The sequence below is a fragment of the Terrapene carolina genome, unplaced genomic scaffold (assembly GCF_002925995.2).
Source record: "Terrapene carolina triunguis isolate 2854851 unplaced genomic scaffold, T_m_triunguis-2.0 Scaffold24, whole genome shotgun sequence".
Classification (NCBI taxonomy): Eukaryota; Metazoa; Chordata; order Testudines; family Emydidae; genus Terrapene; species Terrapene triunguis.
In genome coordinates this window covers 2,298,254-2,318,281 of record NW_020664375.1, presented here as the reverse complement: position 1 = coordinate 2,318,281, position 20,028 = coordinate 2,298,254, and the positions used below count along the sequence as shown (strand labels likewise).

The 20,028-nt window shown below is 41.8% G+C and overlaps 1 protein-coding gene across 6 annotated transcripts in view; it reads left to right on the top strand.

The window, feature by feature from the left end:
* The window catches only part of LOC112116985 (peripheral plasma membrane protein CASK), a 408,250-nt gene that overhangs the window by 257,675 nt on the left and 130,547 nt on the right, over positions 1-20,028 (top strand). For 5 of the 6 annotated variants that reach the window (XM_024214779.3, XM_024214778.3, XM_024214777.3 and 2 more), the window contains 4 exons: positions 108-210; positions 12,276-12,451; positions 14,109-14,231; positions 16,527-16,610. In XM_024214779.3, the coding sequence (XP_024070547.1) occupies positions 108-210; positions 12,276-12,451; positions 14,109-14,231; positions 16,527-16,610 (486 nt within the window). Of the gene's footprint in view, positions 1-107; positions 211-5,954; positions 6,017-12,275; positions 12,452-14,108; positions 14,232-16,526; positions 16,611-20,028 lie in introns of those variants that run through there. The other variant, XM_024214782.3, reaches the window with a different exon arrangement.

Below are 20,028 nucleotides of genomic sequence, written 5' to 3'. Positions count from 1 at the left end.
AAAAAATCTTAAGCTTCTTTTTGATATATTACAAAGATATTTTCAGTTCTTCAAGCAGGTTGGATTTTTTTTGGTATAATCATGTCTGCTGGGTTTTCTCTTTTCAGCCACACTGCGTGCTACTTGCTTCAAAGGAGAATTCAGCACCTGTAAAGCTTGGTGGTTTTGGGGTAGCTATTCAGTTAGGGGAGTCTGGACTAGTAGCTGGAGGTAAGAATTTTATTTTGTGTTTTGCCTTCAAAACCTTAAGCTACTGAGTGTGTGTGGTGTGTGTATAGTGCTATAACATTAAAAATGTACATTTCCAAGAGGAACATGCCCTACAAATTAAAAATTCTGCAAACATTTTAGTATGCAACTCATGCTCTAAAGGTTTTATGAACTTTATAAACACATACTTGATCAGTCTAAATTATTAATTCATTAATAGTATACCTATATTTTATTGTGTAAATATAAAGAGAAATTCCCTTAAAAATTACAAGTGTAATTGATCAAGTTACAGCTGCAAAAATCAGAAATTCTTCCATATCAGTAGGTCCTTTCATCACAGTTGACACACAAAAAGAAACAAAACTGACATTAAGATTGAAATTAAAGCCAAGGAAATTGAATTAAGGGTTACTATAGCAACCTTAATGATGCTCTGTTGTGCCCAGGTGTTATAACACCTACACTTTCCTGTCACATATTGTGGTCACATGAGTTATAACCTGTGGATCTTTATAAATTGTAATGCTGTAGTATGGGTATTGCATTCGAGTCTATTTCTTGATACATATATATTTACTGACAGAATGCTTACATTTTTCTGTGAATTTTATTTCCTCTAGCTACCTTCCATATTGTTCCAGACAATAGGGTTATGCGATATTCAGCCTGCACAGATGAAGACCCAATCAGTTTTCTGATGACTTCATTGCCAGGGTAGGGGATTGGTGCCAAGGATTTCATTAGGTTTTCTTTCTACAACAGGGGAGCAGTTGCACTTCACCTCCAAGCTTCTTGAAGTGCTGCCTCAACTTTCTCTCCTCTAATGCTTGAATGGATCTGTTGCAATCTGGCTTCTGTACACTCCACTGAAACCACTGACACCAACAACCATCAGTCTCTTCTGGATATGTCTGAGATCCTCTTCCCTGTACTTGTCCTTCTGAGCCATTGTTTTTGAATAAGATAATTATTTTCTTCTGCTCCATTTGCTTTTTTCCTGAGCTTTTTATGTCTTTGTGCTCTCTTGGTTTTCACCTTTTCCAGCAGCTTCTTCTGCATCTCTGCTTCTTCCCCTTTTTCAGTGATATTTCTTGAGTTTCTAGTTTTGATTCTTTCCTTTTCCTCCTCTGTTGCTGAGTGACTTTATCCACTCCTTTTGTTTCAGCTATCATTATAATGATGCTGGTCTTACATGCCTGACTCCTTCAGACGTCTTCTGCTGAATGTCCAACCATTATCCCAAGCTCCACCTGACAAAAACTGAATTTCTCCCAAAGGTTCTTTTGACCCTCCCTTTTCTGTCCCCATGTACAATTCCATTATCCACCCATGACTGAGGCACTCAGCCTCTGTGATATCTTCATCCCCTATCATTCCTTCTTCCTGTGCTACTACTGTTTTTAAATCCTGTTGATGGCTGTTTTGAAGCCTCTCTAAAATCTGTCCTTCTTAATCTCCAGTGTGAAAATCTTCCTCTATGTCTTGGTCATAGTTTGCCACATCTAGCTTTTTTGCTGGCATCCGATCACCATCAGCTTCAAATTCAAATCTGCTCCTCCTCCTCCTCCTCTTCACCTTCCAAGACCCTACAAAACTTCACTCTACCTATGTATAGTATCAAGTCTTATTTGTACTACTCCTCCTTAAGAGACTCCTTATCTTTCTCCTCTCATCTTCATGCCCTCTTTCATTCTGTTCCTTATTCTTTGAACAGCATTCCTCATGTCTGGCAAACATCCTCTTCCTCCTCCAGAAATCTTTCCTTAAAGCATACTTTTTTCACAAAATTTTGGAAGGATGAATTCTGCAAGAATTCTTCTCTTCGACCTTATGTCATCCACTGTATATCATATGGGTCTGAACTGTGTTGTCTGTAATCTCCTGGGAGCAGATTATCTACCTGCGTATTTGTTCAGAGTTTAGTATGCTGTCAGCACTCATCAATAAGGTCTATTTGTTCTTCTAGTTTTATGTTCTGTAAATAAGTTTTGTTTTGTAACTTTAAAAAAATGTTTCATCACTCCTCATCTGTCAGGAGTCTCCTGTATGAATTATGGGAGCTAGACTTTATAGAAGAACAGGGACTTTATCAGCAGCATATCATCAGTTCCAACTGTTTGCAGTCACAGATGTAATTTTGAAATAGAAAGTTGCAGTTTCTTGAGTTCAAAAACTAACTCTGCTTCACATAAACAGTTAAAAATTATATTTCTCCTCAGATGCAGAATGCTATATATGTGCTGATTTTTTTTTTTCAGCCAAAATTTTTTTGAAGAATTGTTGACTTAGGGAGTACAGTCCCCACACTTTCTTGCTTCTGCTGACTTTAAAAAGTCTATGTGTTCCTGGCCTATAGTGGTCTTCAGTAAACCTTAAAAATGTGCAGTAGCAGAATTGCTGCAGATGCTAGATGCTCACTGACATTCACAGGTCCACAGGGGAGCAGCAGAAACTAGTACCATATATACTGCATGCTTGTCTACATGGGGAAATTTACTGACAGAACTATGCTGGTATAATTATACCAGTATAACTCTCCAGGTGGACATGCTTATTCTGGAATAAGAGGGCCTTTTTCCAGGGTATGTCTACGCTGCCCACGTTACAGCGCGGCCATGGCAGCGCTCTGATGTAGGCAGTATAGACACGTTTTATGGCCAGGAGAGCTCTCCCCCAGCGATTTAAAAAAAACCCAACACCCCGAACAAGCAGTGGTAGCTTTATCACTGGGAGCGCGGCTCCCAGTGATAAAGCGCTGTCTGTCCTGGCACTTTTCAGTGCTAAAACTTTTGTCGCTCGGGGGGGGGGGGGGGGAGGGAATTTCACACCCCTGAATGACAAAACATTTTAGCGCTGAAAGTAGCAGTGTAGACACAGCCCCAGTTTACTTTGTCACTTTGAAAGTCGTATAAGATAAACCACTGTAACTGCAGTGGTGTAAACTACACTGTATAACAGAATAAGTATAGCAGTATAATTATACGGGTATAGTTCTGCCAGTAAATTTCCCCATGCAGACAAGCTGTTGTTCAAAAGCCCCTCATTTTACATGTAGATCAGTATTTTTGCAGTGATTTCTCTAAACTATATATAAGTATATACATTTGAGTTCTTCAGATTTATTTTTTCTTTATTTTCATGGGAAAGTGCCTGTTTTCTCTACAATTTTTACAGAGACATGTCTGTATCTGACAAGCCCAAATTGCACACAATCCAGGAGAACACAATTGGAGAGAGCAGTTACATCCTCAAAAATCTATTAAGCTTGCCTTTGAAGGAATAATTTTTACTTTAGTAAGGCCTTGAATCTATACTGTTACCAAAAAGAAACTTTTTACCACTGTACAGGATTTTTTAAAAAATTCTGTAATTCTACTGATCAAGACAGTAAATTCAGTTTCCAGGTACTTGAGATCAGGCCAGGCTTTCACTCTCAAAATTCTTCCACTTCTTAAGTTAGAGTCCCTTTTGCTTTGTTTAGAGGAGCATGATCCAGCTAATTCATCCTTTCAAGCTGACAAAGCGTCATTAACATAAAAGCCTGTGAGGACGTTAACACTGGACAAGTGCATACTGGAGATAATTAACAAAAAGATTCACTCAGGAATTTTTAGAAACACAGCTATGGGCAATTTATTCAACTCTCAAGTCACCAGAGATTATTTTTAAGAGTCTGACCATTAAGGACACAGTACAAAATCTTTTGGACATGGAAGTCATAGTTCAAAAAGAAATGTGTGGAAATACCAGTGTGTTCCCTTTAGTGCCATTAGGAAGAAGCAAGGTGTATTGTGTTCTGAATTCACAGTAAACCAAGATGGAATTTTCTCTGTATAGAGAATACATATGGATTGTCATACTTTGTGAACAGCAGGCTACTTTCATAGAGGAAGGTGTCTGTAAATATGTTGGGAACAGTTTAACATATCTGCATGGTTACAATGTGATTGGGGAGGCAGGTGGAACATAGCAAGTTAGTGGTTACATGAATGTAAACTCACATCCTTGTGATCTCTGCTTCTTTTCTAGGAAAGGTGTTCAATATTATGATTGTCAGTTCTTTGGAGTTGTCTCAAAATACTTTCAATGATGTATGTTTTCAGCAGCAGTAACTGTAGATCAGATAGAAACACGTCTTGACTGTCAAGTCCCCAGGTCTTTCAGTAAGGTTATGGGGTAAAAGTATGACAGAAAAGAAGCACTGAGTCCACCAGTGATTTTTTTTTCACTTAGCTTATGTATTTTCTCCGAGGTTGAGCTAGTACCATTAACAAAAATGGATGAGTGCAAAGAAGGTAAACATATTGGTAGTTCTGCACTGACTACAGAGGTCTTGAAACTCAGTGTTCATCTGGATAACAATTCCATTCACTTTGTTACTAGGAAACAATCTTCAAGGCCAATTGTGCCATCCCAGTCCAGTACTGATTTTGCTCAAGGCATAACTGCTAAATATTAGTTACCTAAGAGAGTTTCCCCCAGGATCATGTAATATCCTCATAGATCAAAAAAATCAGCTTCATCTTACTAGAGAATATGATGTGTTCTCTGCATAGGGTAATATGCAAAAAGTCAGTTCTCTTGGTGCTTCACTAGCCAGCATTCTAGAATTCTGACCAAAATGGCTGAGTAAGAGACTATCGTATAATTCCCTGATGATCAGACTGTGGCTTTTGGGACAGTCTGAAAAGTCCTGAATATTGATGGTTTCCCATCCATATGTAATTATATTCTTGGTAGAGCTAAATGCTCTACATTAACTTGCTAGACGTTTCAGAATATTTTATTTTATTTCCATACAGACTAGATTTTTAGTAGCCATTTGCTCTACATTATAATGTTCAAATTATGTGGCACATTGTTCCTTACATTTTCTAAGGACAAGTTAGTATTGTAAATACACAATTTCTTCATTTATCCCCAAAATTTTCTTCTTTTCACCTAGATAATACGTTAACCCACTGTATGGTGAGAAACCTACGTAAACTAGATTTTAGGAGGAAAATAAAAATTTACTTTGACACTGCTTTGACTCTGACAGACTTCATTTTATTCAAAAGATACAAGTTGCCAAAAACTCATTTCTGCATCTAGGTGGATTTCAGAGTGCATATTGCAGACCTGTGTGGCTAAACAAAAGTCTATTCATGAATTAAGGATCAGTCTACTTCCTCTATAGCAGTTTTGTGGGCAAGGAAGGCCCGTGCATCAATTGTTGTAACTTATCTGGATACCACGTGGTCTTTGCTTTTATACGTTTTCTGGACCCTACAATCTAGATATCTAGTCTAGAGATACATCTTTCAAAATAAGGTTTCTTCAAGCAGTAGTCTCTACTGAAATTGAATAGTATTTTTTTTCATTATCTAGTCATCTCCCTCGCACCTGCTTTAAAAGTTTCTATTGTCTGGAATAATGTGGAAAGGAATTAGAGGTAGTAAAATTTGACCTATCTGATCTAGTTTGTGATTCCTTTATTCCTTCCACATTATTCTAGACATCCCACTCTTTTTGGAATTCCTTAATTTAAAAACATTTTACTCTATTATGAGAGGTCGGATGGTGATGTTTGTTAGTACCTCACATTTTTTTTCCCTAAAAATTATTTGTTCCAGTTGTTCCCTTATACATCGTTCAGACACTACTGGTGTTGAAAGAATCTACTACTGATATCTTGGTCATCAGTCCCCTGCCTTAGGGTTGACAAAATCTGATTGGGTCTCTATATATACTCTTCTTGTGGAAAGCATAACCCTATTGTCTGGAATAATATGGAAGAGTCATAGAAACTAAATGATCAAAGGTAAGTCAAAATTTATCTTTAGCACTTGTGAATGGTTTTAAGATTGGCAACACTGGAGACTGAAGCTCTCTGTTTATCCACAGAACACACAAAGCAAAATTATCAATTGTGCAAGCTTCCTCACACGACATTGTAATGTGCCTCAGAACTGATTGATCTGGAAGGGTCCCCTTTAATGGTGAGAGGGCATAAGTCTCCGTATCTATTCAGACTTCGCATTCTTTGCTGAAACAGGCAACATAAGATCATTTTGTGATGTGGATATTTGTCAACAGGAGATTGGACAGACTGCCATCATATTCATCACATGCCACTGAAGAGCCTTCAGATGGTAATGACCTTCAGTTACTGATCTGATTTGACCTAGATCAAATTAGAGTGTGACCTAGAAGCACAAAGCTATCTTACCCATTATAGTCTTCCAGATCATCCAGGCCCCCAAATATTTTCTTAGTGGTAAGGTATATAATGCTGCCAACTGTCATGGAACACTCTGATTAAAAATTATATCATCTGTGCTCTAATATCATGGACGTTACAGGGAAGCCATAATTCTGAATTTCCTCACTTTGATCTCAGTACTAATGTTCTAAAGTGGTGTTTTTGCTAGTTTAGTGCCTTTTTAATAGCAGTCCAAATTGCAGTTTCATCCTTTTGTCTGAGTAAAGGGGTCTCCATAGACTTGCTTGCATTAAATACACCTCTACCCCGATATAACGCGAGCCGATATAACACGGGTTCGCATATAGCGCGGTAACCCCGGGGCTCCGGCAGCGTGGCTCGGGCAGCGCTTTAAAGGGCCCGGGGCTCCAGATGCTGCGGGGAGCCCCGGGCCCTTTAAATCACTGCTGGAGCCCTGCCGCTGATACCCCCGGGGCTCCAGCAGCAGGGCTCGGGCGGAGATTTAAAGGGCCCGGGGCTCCGGCTGCTGTGGGGAGGGGGCCCTATAAATCACTGCTGGAACCCTAGGAGCTGCGGCAGCAGAACTCAGCCAGCAATTTAAAGGGCCCGGGCTCCCCGCAGTGGCCAGAGCCCGGAGCTCTTTAAATCACCGCTGGAGCCCTGCTGCTGCTACCCCGGGGCTGCGGCAGCAGGGCTTGGGAGGTGATTTAAAGGGCCCGGGCTCCCCGCAGCAGCCAGAGCCCGGAGCTCTTTAAATCACCGCTGGAGCTACCCCGGGGCTCCGGCGGCACTTTAAAGGGCTTGGAGCTCTGGCCGCTGTGGGGAGCCCGGGCCCTTTAAATCACCGCTGGATCCCTGCCGCCACTACTCTGATATAACGGGGTTTCACCTATAACGCGATAGGGATTTTTGGCTCCCAAGGACCGCGTTATATCGGGGTAGAGGTGTATCAACTAAGTTGTGTATAGCACAACTAACCTTTAGGGTTACCGGGTTATTTATATATCGAGCCTCTGAGAACTCCTTACATTCTTCTTTTTTATAATTGTTTTAAAATAAAAAACATTTTCTTATGTTTATTTCCTATATGTGAGGAATAATAGAAAATAAAATAAAATACCGTGTTTTTCTTACGTTTACATCAGTTCATTGGGAAAAAATGGAGGAGGGCTCAGCCTGGTTATTGGATGAAAGAGTTCCTTGTGCAGCAGAAGGAAGAAAGGGAGTTATCTGGTGTCTACAAAGGAACAAGGACTCCTGAGGGCCTAAGAGACTGTTTCATTTAGAGAGGAAACAGGAGGGACCCTAGTGTGAAGATTGTTTTATTGGAAAAAAAATCCTTCTATATTGGAGTCTATAAAACCAGAAATTATTTTATTTAAAGATGTGATATTTGGAAAGGGACTTGTTTACTACCTAGGCAACCTTCTTTCTCCAGGACTATTAAATGTAAACTATAGATGTGACATCATCAGAAAAGGAGCTGCAGCATTTTACCACATTAAATATGGGGGGAGGGTAGCAGCTTGCTGACTTGAAAAAAGGAAGTTAGCAAATATCATAAGTGTATTGAAGTGTCCTTTACCCTTTTTAGGGCATTCAGCACATAACCTTTGAAGTTTCAACTTTAAAAGGTGTTTTGCATGGTATACAATTTGTTTAATCTGCTTTGCTGACATAGCAGCAACACTGTGAGGCAATGTGGAAGACCTAACTTTTGAAACATAACCTCATTAGTTTCATTTCCTTTTCTGATGAGGACAAGAACAATTGTAGCCTCACAGGGGAAATGCAAGTTGCCCCACGCACACAATTTTAACTCTGTTACATAGAGTTGCTAAAATTCTTGTTATTTTTTTCCTGCCTTCCAGCTTAAAGGTCACAGTCAATCAGGTTGCCATTTGTTTTGTGTGTGTTCTTAAGTGTAGGGTGAAGTATGTAATCATAAAACAGGTATATGGTCCCTAGATTCTTGAAGGCTCTTCAACCAAAACAGTTTGCTGAAACAAATAAAGAGATTTGTTATTTGCACTGGGGGCTTTCTCCTGGCTGCTCTTTGCCAGGTTCCTTTTCAGGTCAGCAATGACATGAGCTGATACAATAGCCAATTTTCTGAGCTGCTCAAGGATGCAGTCTTTTCTGTCAAGTTCTAAAATTAGTTTATGTAGCTCCCATTTCAATGAAAACCTTTTTCTTTCTGTTTTATGTAAGTACATAGTACTTAGCTAACATCTTTCATCCAGTTACCTCAAAGTGCTGAACAAAATAGTTCACAATATCCCTGTATAATAGGGAATTACTGATGTGCCCATTGTGAAGATGAGGAAACTGAGACATTGAGCATTATGACTTTGTCCACGGCTACATAGCAAGTCAGTGAAAACAGGGTAGGGAATAAAACCCAATAAGTTTGACTACTTGTCTACTACTTGACTACTACTGCCAATGCTGAAAGCTTGTAACTTCATTTGAAGTCACTTGTTAATACTGAAATAAATATTAGCAAAATGGGTGGGTACTACATTTAAAAAAACCCTTGCATATCATGGTTGCAGCTGCAGTTCTGACAACTATAAAGTTTTACATTTGTTTTATATTTGTCTTGTTTGTTGTTATACAGTAGCTGTGTACATGCTTTTTTTTTTGTACATGCTAATTATAATTAGGAAGAGAAGGGGAACCATTTAGAAACTGTTACCCGAGAATTGTAACACTTCCTTTAGAAAAAATAAGGAAGCTGATTAGTACATTAGTTTCAAGTCCATACTCAAAATGTTTCTAGATAATAATTTCAGGTTTTGGTCTTTTTTTTTTTTTTGGTAGTGCTAAGTGTATTGATCAGACTGTGTAAATAGCTTTGGGATTTTTTTTTGTTTAGGGTGTTAACCACTAATAAACTTAAATATTTTGTTTGGTTAAGTGGAAAAAATGCTGAAAGAATATATACTAGTACTTTCTTGTAATTGCAGGATACTGTTGAATATTTTTATGAGGTCATAATTAAAGAAATGCAAAAGATGAGGTTTGATATTGAGAATATACAAATGAATTGACTTTATTTAACCTAAAACAAAATGAGACGAAAAAGTCAGGCAGCATCTTTCAACTTCCATGTTGCTTGGCCTCCTTTCTCCCCTCAGAGTCAGTATCAATGTCAAAAACGGACCAAAAAACCCCAGACAATGCCTAGACTTTATAGGGGCCACCATCAACTCAGTCAGATCACGAGCCTACCAACCAAGGGACAGGTTCCAGATTCCGCAAGAACTCATAACTCACGTAGCCAAGAATCCTTTAATCATGGCCTGAACTAACCTATTCCTCCTGGGCTTCATATTCTCATCATGTCAGACAACACCATGCCTGTTGGCTACATCAACAAACGGGGGCACAAAGGCTCGAAGAAGTGGAGGAGGTTACTTACTCTAACTAGAGGTTCTTTGAGATGTAACTAGAGGTTCTTCTATCTGTTTTCCACTTCCCACCCTCCTTCCCCTCTGGATTTGTGGTGGAGAAGGAATTGGAGGTACAATCAGTCTGACCCACACTTCATCACCTTGAACGAAACCATGAGTCAGGGAGCATGCACGGATCAATGGACACTACTTTCAAATTCTCTGGCTCCGGACACATGGTGCGCATGCATAAAGCTCTCAGTGGCCTAGAGATAGGGACCACAAATCTTGAAGAACCTCCAGTTACAGGTAAGTAACCTCCTCATTCAAGTAGCTCTACCATTAAGCTGAAGGAGACTCTCCTATAAGCAGTGTTACTACTAGCATTGATATCCTCTACATGGATCTGTAGGCACTTGGGAAAAAATCATATGATTCTAAGCAACTTGGTAATCTTCAACTCCATAAATGCCCCGCCTCAGAGGTGGGGTGGCTTAGTCTGAGCCATCAGAGGAAAGAAAACCCTTGACCCTTTGAAGGATTCCACATAACCCTCCCCTCCTTGTGGTCTAGAGAATGGAGGATCTGTTGCTGATTGGTTTGGCAGATGGGTGCAGGATAAGTCTTTCGGCTCCCAGGTACCTCAAGGGAGGGTTTAAAAGCCTTTTCCTCCTGCCCTGAAGCACCAGTCTGCACTGGGAGTAAAGCTTCCCCTCTCCCTCCCATTGGGATTAGAGTAGGACTCAGTTTCTGGGCTTTGTTGTGAGCACTAGTCTCCTTTTTGGGGTTCATAATTGAATTTTTCCCTCAGTACCACATTGGCCTGGGCAAGGTGGTTTTTTTCACCTTTCTCTCAGCGGCCTGGGGACCCGGTGGATAGGTAAGATTGTAAAATTAATTTCATTACAAATTGGCACATGCCCAGTGCAGGTAATCATTCAGTAGGGGCTCCAGTTCCCTGATTAATCGGAATTGGAAATGGATTAGAAGAAGGCATTTATAGAAGTCGGGGAATGGGTTGGGGTTCCTAACATCTGAGACAGTGAGGAAACAACCCCTTCTTCCCCACCCCTTAGCCCTCATATAAAGGGAGAGTGGCGAAGTCCCACCAGTGGTGCTGGGACCAAATTACAGGGAGCAGGGGCAACCCGCCACTACGAGATAGATGGATTACAAAGGAAAGATGACCTGCACTGGACAAATTATTGCCAGATAGTTCTCAGATTTGTAACTTTATAAAATTGTACAACCAAGTGAAAGCATATTCCTGGTGTTTTGTCGCCTTGTGGTGCCCAGGAAAAAGCAGTCCAGCAGAAGTCTTTCTGCAAGGCAACTTTGAATAGTGGTAGCATTAAATGGTGATAGCAGTTGAGTCCTTTAGGTTGTAATCCCTGTAGGGCAGAGAGCATCTTTTCATCTGAATTTGTACGGTACCCAGCACTGTGGGCCTGACTCAGGCTTTTGGGCGGTACCATTGTCGAGTCTGGGCGCATAAATGATGCTAGATCCAGTGATGGTGGTAGCAGCTGTTAGCCAGATTCGTGATTTTCCCCAGATGTTACCATAAGTGGCTGTGAAGTCCTAAGGCTGCTCATGTAGTACAGACAAAGTTCCTATTGCTGGAAAATTACATTTGCAATTCTTCTGTAGTTCCTTTGCAACAGGGACCATTTGGGGATGAATGTATAGAGGGCGCTAAAATGAATTTTATTATATTTGTTCAGTTTAACATGTCAGTTAGTAATTGAGCAAAAGTAATACTAAAAAAAAGCTTGTTTTTACTCCCTTGAAAGTTCAAGGGCATTGATCATAAAAATAATTGTTTGCATGGTCCTCTGTTTAATGACTAGTTCAAAACCTGCCCCCAAAACATTCGCATCTGATGCGAGTTTGTGTTGTCAATATAATTGTTCAAGGACAATGTCCACACCACAAAAACATTAGGCACTGTTTGATGGCCTTTTTGCTGAAGGGTATCAAAGGACATGGAGCCTGAACAGCCATCTCAGCTCTAGAGGTGACTCCTACAAATCAAAGTTAAGAAACTTTGGTAAAGTATTTAGGTGGGAACAGTCTTCCGTTGTACCTGTTCTGTGGATAAATGAAGAGCCTTGCTCTCCATGGCTGTCAGATACTTGTTATACAGTACATTTCACCCAAGGATCTCAGAGCTTTTTTAAATAACCTTTAATTACATGACATGAAGGTAGGTAAATATTTTACCCAATTTATTGATGGGTAAACCAAGGAGCGGAGAAATTAGTGACTACTCCATCCTGACACATTTCACAAATACTGAATATAGAAAAGGAAAATATTGTCTAATTGTTTAATCCGTGAATAAAACTTTCCATTAAAACTGTTTGTTTCAGTTTAATGCAGATTAATTTCTTTCCTATTCACTTTTATTTTCATGTTTGAAACACATCACTTTACTCAATTTTGTTTGTATTTCCATTTAGGACGTGTAGGAACACCTCATTTTATGGCCCCAGAAGTAGTAAAAAGAGAACCCTATGGGAAGCCTGTAGATGTTTGGGGTTGTGGAGTGATCCTTTTTATTCTACTAAGTGGTTGTTTGCCTTTTTATGGAACCAAGGAAAGATTATTTGAAGGCATTATTAAAGGAAAATATAAGGTAAATGACAATGTGCATGATTACTTTTTCACTGAGGTAAAACACTGCTGTACAAATTTCTGGAAGTTGCTTTCTATATTTTGGCTGCTAATTAGCCTGACTGAAATTTGCAAAATTCCACAAGACAAACAGCTCTCTATGTGCAAATAGAGATACTTATATCATTATTGATCCATTTTTCCATGGTGTATGTGTTTAACAGTCTCTGGCATTTAGATTACCATATCATTTATCTAGATTAAGCAGCTAAAGTAACATCAAAATTGGACCCTGATTTTACAATGAGTTCAGGGAGACTACTTACATGCATAAATGTTTTTTGTGATTAGGGCCTCAGCATGTACTATATGTTCTGTGTTATCTGTATGACTGATATATACATAAACTCTTATATGTATTCCTCCATTTTATAAAATTTCTCACATTTGTTTGTAGTTCTAAATGCTAAATGTGATAGCTAAAGAATGATCTCATTAATTTAGTAAAAATATTTGTGGTTATCTTAGTGTACAAATGGTATCATACTTTTGTCATATTACACTGTATAGTAAGCTATGAAAGAACTGATTACTTACTAAGGAGCTACTTGTAATTGATAACAAACTACAGTGTATGAGGACAAACTTGTTTCATAACACTTTCGGACATCATGGAGTCATTATGAGGAAGGAGCTAAAGCCCTTTCATTTCATTTCTTCTTTGCATACATCAAAATCACACCTTTAGTACATTAGCAAAGTGGTAAGAATATTGCCCAAAATCTTGCTAAAGTTTGATAGTCGTATAATATGTAGTATTCTTTACATTAATGAACCAGGGTATGTCTACTCTGCAGCTGAGAGCCTCAGGGAAAAAAGTGCTTTACAACAACAGTAAGATGCTTAATTGAGTGTGCCTATATTGGTAATCATCTCTTCTTGAACAGCTGAAGGCACAAAGCTGATCACACTTGAAATTTGTGATTATACTATACATCGCCTTGTATGTTGTTGCTTGCTTAGTGTGATTCTACTCTGAAACTGATTCTAAAAGTGGCATTGAAGTGTACATTTGTTTGTCTCAATGATTCTGGATGAAATTCTACCCTTGCAAGGAAATAGCGAAAGGTTTCCTGAAACCTTTAAACCTTACACTGGCCTTATGGAAGGAGCAGTTGTCCACAAGGTCCTCTGCATTCCTAAGAACCATAGGGTGGGAGGGGCCATGGAACGCCACTGATTTCCCTCTTATTCAGATCCAGCAGCTCAACACTTCACTGTGGTGTAGAGTGGCTGCACTGCAGCTCATAAACTTGTCCCTTCATCCATTTCATTTCCACAGACAAAGCCTGATTACTTTTGCTTTGTGCAGGGAAGGGTGAATTTGATCTGTAGGGAACATTACATGCAAAAAAGTAGATGGAAAAATGGGTACCATATTACCAGTTGTATAATCATCGAGCACTGTACGTAGTGTTTTAGTTTTCACATACTAGCATGTATCTATATTTTTTTAATGGTGCACAAGTCTTATGTGTACATTCATAGTAATAAAATATTGACAATAGTACCAATGTCACCTACCCTTATACCTTAGTTGCTCATTGTACAGAATAACTGTATCCTGTAATAGTTGTACTCAGTCACTTGCTTTAATTTTTTTCTTCACTTACAATCAGATGAATCCCAGGCAATGGAGCCATATCTCTGAAAGTGCCAAAGATCTGGTACGCCGCATGCTTATGCTGGACCCAGCTGAAAGAATAACCGTTTATGAGGCCCTGAATCATCCTTGGCTGAAGGTAAATAAAGCCAACAACATAACATCTCAAAAGTTCATATCCTTAAAAACATGGAGTTGGTTTTTTGCTCTTTTGATTAGCCATCAAGTTACAGAAACATTTAGATGTGCTTAAGTGCTTTACTGGATTGGGGCCTGAGTGCTCGACACCTTGCAGGATTGAGCCCCCATATGTGCCTCAAGAGGACTGTGGAATGTAGAGTAGTGCTGTGTGGAAGATGATTTGGGGAGCAGTCCCACTTCTTCCTATGGCCCTCCTAGAGTCCAGATGATAGAATCCCATGTGAATTTTAGAAGCTTTATCTTCCATCTCTTCCTCCTTCCCCTGCAGGTGACCTGAGAAGGCTCAGCAGCTGCTTTTATCAGCCTTCTGGTATGAAAATAGATGTTTTTCCACTGAGAAACCTTGCTAGTGATAGGAGTTACATTTTGAAGCCTATCTCTACAAAGAAAGGTGGGAGCTTGGGGAGAATGTAAGCAGAGCTCTCCAGCAGTCCCTAGGATGTCCTGTGCTAAACTCACCAGAGCTGGAGGTCGATAGCAGCATTCCACACTCAGAAGTTAATAAATTTTGGTTCTGGGCATTACTAGTTAGAATCTGGTTAACAACGTTTTATTTCTCTCTTGCTTTCTATTTTGCGTTTTGTTTTCTGTCGTGTGGCCAAAGGAAAGTTAGACTTTTTTAACTCTAGTGAATGCCTCTGTCACTAGGGTGTCATAACTGAGGAGCTTTATTGTCCAAATCCCTGCAAATTTAGCAGAAAAATGTAACCTTGGCCCTACATAGTGCTAACCTGCACATTTTGAGGCTGATATAACTTTATTTTGTGAACTTAAAGTTGGGTGAGAGGGTTGGGCAGGCGAGAAGAAGCAAAATTGAGTTTGTAATAGATACTAGCCAGCATAATCCTGAAGTGGCTATTGGCATTCTCTAATTCAGTCTTCTCATATATCTGCCTTACTAAGCTAAACTCAGCCTTCCTTTCCTGAATCAAAATTTCATTAACCCCACATAGCCATGAGTCATTGACAGGATGCAATATACACAGATTATTAGTATGAATGTGGTAGTGAATGTCATTTGTGGTAGATGATGCTGTCTATCATATGGCTCTCCAGAGTATATTTTTTAATTAATATAAGTGTTTTACAGAGCCACTACATCTGTTTTCCTTATATTAAAGCTGAAGTGTAATATTATATGGTGATACATTCAAATATTCTTTGATAACTTAATAGTAATGAAGAAAGGAGTCTGCAGTTACACAAGCCATTTTAAATATGATCAGTTAATACTGATATAATTATTTGTGTATTTAAACGCTGAAATGACCAACATCTTAAAGCTACTGTAGTGTACTAAAATTTTAACCAATTAATCTTAAAACTGAAAGAGATCAATAAGATTGTCTCTCCACTCCTTTCAGTAATACATACAATTTAATGGCTTTAAATTGACTAGATGCTCAAGTGTTCAAATTGTGTTATGTGTTTAAGAATGTTGTTAACAAGAATGGGGAGCAGCAAACATACCTGCAATAATTACATTATTTCTAACTTTGCATCAGATATGTTTTTTTAAGACACTGCCTTTTAGGAGTTATAATCTCCGGTATTGAATAGATTGTATAATTTTTTTTCACATTGTGTTTTCTTTTTGTTGCTGTCGAAAACTTACTAAGTACAGGAAGTAAAAATAAAATCCAGCTTAAGTGAAGCAGCTCACATTGGGGGTTCCATGTTATTTAATGAATTCTTTTGTAATTTGCCATTTTAGGAAAAACTCTTACCAAGCAATTTACAGAATCTGTTCCATTAATATTCTACCAACTGACAATAGATTTCAGCCACAGGAAGTGACAACACATCACCTGTCTTTCTCCCATTCTGGAATCCAACCATCTTGGTTTCTATAAGAAATTTCCTTAATGTTTACATCAGGTGTCGGCAACCTTCGGCACATGGCCCATCAGGGTAATCCGCTGGCGGGCCGCGAGACATTTTGTTTACGTTGATGGTTTGCAGGCACGGCCCTGTGCAGCTCCCAGTGGCCGCAGTTCGCCGTTCCTGGCCAATGGGAGCTGCGGGAAGCAGCGCAGACGTAAACAAAATGTCTCGCGGCCCACCAGCAGATTACCTTGATGGGCCACGTGCCGAAGGTTGCCAACCCCTGGTTTACATCAATGTAATCAAATCCTAACTTGCTGTGTGATTATCTAATGCATATCTTGGCCAATTTTTAATATTTTTTGTCAGAGCGAAGTTTGAGTTTTTTGTTTTTTGTTTTTTATTGTAGGAGAGGGATCGCTATGCATACAAGATTCATCTTCCAGAAACAGTAGAGCAACTGAGGAAATTCAATGCAAGAAGGAAACTAAAGGTAAAAGGAATCTGACATTAAGACAGATATAATTGCATTACCTTAAATTTTATATGGTTTTCTTTAGTACCTAATTCTATGTGAAAGAACTTTCATATTAAGTGTCATAGGGCTTGTTTATATGGTGCGACAGGGCACACCAGGAAGGTGTAAATAGTAGAGCGCTCTAAAGTGTTGCGCTCTAACTGCCACTTATAGACTCTGCTGACATGGTCTACAAGGTACCTAGTGCATGTTGATATAATCCCAAACACATGCACTAGAAACCTTTTAGAGCACATCAGTGGGATCTATGCAGGGCAGTTAGAGCACCACACTATAGAGTGCTATACTATTTACACCCTTCTGGTCTGCATTGCTGCACCATATAGACAAGCCATATTGACTTCTTTTAATACAAGTCAAGAGTTCTATGTATTTTTTAAAATATTAAAGATTTAAAGTTGAAATAGATATTTAGAATGGATTAGTTTACAACTGTGTCATGCTGCAGACACTAGTCCCCTCCATTTTAGTCTCTTGGTTTCATTTAAAAATTGAGTGTTTATAGTCTGAAATATCTAGAATTATGAGGTCAGGAATCTTAATTAGTCTAATGATCATTGATTAATTATCTTGAATATAAGATGTCTTATTTAGATGGTCTTGTCATGCATTGACCTAAATGAGATTTTGGACAAACTCAAACCAAATGCACTATAGTTGAAATATGAGGCAAATATCTCAAGCCACAGAAATAGGGTTTCTTTATGAAAGTATTCTTCGAGTGCTTGCTCATGTGTATTCCACAGTAGGTGTGCGTGCTCGCCACGTGCACCAGTGCCGGAAGTTTTTTCCTTAGCAGTACCCGTAGGGGGGGAGCACCACTGCGACCCCTGGAGTGGCGCCTCTATATTGCGCTATAAGGGGAGCCGCGCACTCCCCCCACCCTCAGTTCCTTCTTGCCGCCAGTGAAGGTGCGTCGGAACTTCTTGCTCCAGCTCTGCTGCAGCCTTTCCAGTTGATCTTAGTGGTACATTTAGCTAGTTGTTAGTAGCTTGTAGGAAGAAGTTTTTCAGTAGTTAGAGTGGGCCTGGGGCATGCCCCGTGCCCCAGGCTTCAAGTCGTGCGACTCCTATCGCCGTTCCATGCCCAGGAGTGATCCGCATGCTGAGTGTCTCCACTGCTCGGGCGAAACTCACGTGAGTGAACGCTGCAAGATCTGCAGGTCTTTTAAGCCGTGAACTAAGAAGGAGAGGGACATCAGACTTCGCGCTCTCCTCATGGAATCGGTGCTGGCTCCAAGCCCAGTACACCGAGTGGACTCAGCACCAGGCACCGCATTGTCGGTGCGCAGCGAAGCCCCCTCCCCCAGTCGGCACCGCTCCCCTTCCAAGAAGCAAAAGAAGAGCTTGACTTCGCAACGGCGCTGAGAGAAGGGAGGGGGAGAGGCTGCTCCCATGTTGGGGAGCCCTCGGTCCCCCACGGGCTCGAAACCTCCGACTCGTGCTGAGCGAAGTAGCCCGGCAGTGTCGACATGCGCCTCTCCTGCGGTCTGGATCCCATCGACGCCGGAGGCTCTACGGGCCACTCGAGACATTTTGAGCTTGCCGGTGCCCGGGGCGGGCCCCCAGTCCCGAGGCAAACTGCCACTGGGTGCTTGACAGGCTTCCCTGGTACAGCACAGCTCTTACTCCGAAGACCACGCTCTACCTCGTTCAGCATGCAGCGACAGGTCCACTCGCAGCCTGCGTCCATCACCCTCAACGTCAGCCAGGTTACCAGTGTTATCGGTGCTGTCCGGGCAGGAGTCTCGGGGTCTCTCCACGCCATGCAGCAGTGGATGTAGGCACCGAGATAGGCATCAAAGGCGCTCCTCTTCACGACACAGCTATTGTAGCCAGTCTTGGCACGACCGACATCGACGCTCCCGCTCTGTCAGACATCACACACGGGGCTCCCGATGCACGTCACCAGCACCATGGTACTGCAGCTCCAGGCGCCGAAGCGAGTCTCAGATCAGTACGTCCGGGGGGTACCGGTCCTTGACGTCAAGGTCCCGGTCCCGTGGAAGACGGCATCGTAGGCACCGTTGCTTCCACCACTCCTATGGTACCGTTTGATCGGTGGTGACCTCGGCCTCGGCACCCAGCCACCCCTCGCTGGGCCGTACCGATCAGCCGGACCAGATAGCGCTACCTGGCCCGCAGCATGGACAGTGGCAAGGGGTCCTATGGCAGGGACAATGGTGTCAATGGGCACCGTGGCCGCTGATGCCCACCCAGGCGGGAACCCACTCAGTGGCGAAGCATCCGAGGTCCCGTCGGCCTCACTATCTAGGCCAAGGGACAAATCGACAGAGCATGAGTTGTTGGCTCTACACCTGGACTCCGACCTGGGGGTTGATCCCCCGGCACCGGCTGCAGCCCACAGCCCCGTGCCGGCCTCCTCTCCTGTACCGGATGATACCATCACGGCACCGCTGCCCTCTGTTCTGCAGGAAGACTTAAGGGCGCATCAAGACCTGCTAAAGCGGGTGATGTCGAGCCTCCAGCTGCAGCCCGAGGAGATGGAGGACCCTTCCGATTCCCTCTTCAATGTACTGTCCCCCTCGCTGCCGGGCCGTGTGGCTTTACCCCTTCACCAAGGAGTAGCCAACATCTCCAACGCCCTATGGTTAACTCCTGCCACTCTGGCCCCGATTTCCAAGAAGGCTGAGAGGAAATATTTTGTGCCGGCCAAGATCCACGAATATCTATGCTCTCACCCGGCACCTAACTCTCTGGTGGTGGAATCGGTGAACCACCAGGAGCGGCAGGGCCAGCCCGCGCCCACCACCAAGAATAAAGACGCCAGGAGACTAGACTCTTTTGGTAGAAAACTTTACTCCTCTTCGAGTTTCCAGCTCAGGGTGACCAACCATCAGGCCTTACTGAGCTGATATGATTTTAATTTATGGGAGTCCCTGCCAAAGTTCAAGCCACTCCTCCCAGAGCGGGATAGGAAGGACTTTAAGGCATTGGTGGATGAGGGGGCGACGGCAGCCAAAGCAGCCCTGCAGGCAGCGGCGGAAACGGCAGCTCGATCGATGGCCTCTGCGATCTCCATGCACAGGGCGTCGTGGCTCCTCCTGTCAGGGCTTTCAGCGGAGGACCAGTGCCTCATGCAGGACCTGCCATTCGATGGGAAGGCCCTGTTCGCCGAGCAGACGGACGCCAGGCTGCACGGGATGAAAGGCTGTCATACCACCTGCAGACCTTGGGCCTCTACGTCCCTCCAGTCAAGGACAAGGCCAAACCACAGACGTCAGCTCACCCTGCACAGAGCAGATATGAGCCTCCTTACAAGAGGCCGAGAGACCAAAAGCTCTGGCCTCAACAACAGTCCCGCTCTGCCCCACAGCCTGGGCCCTTTAAGGGAAAGAGGCAGGGAAAGAGGC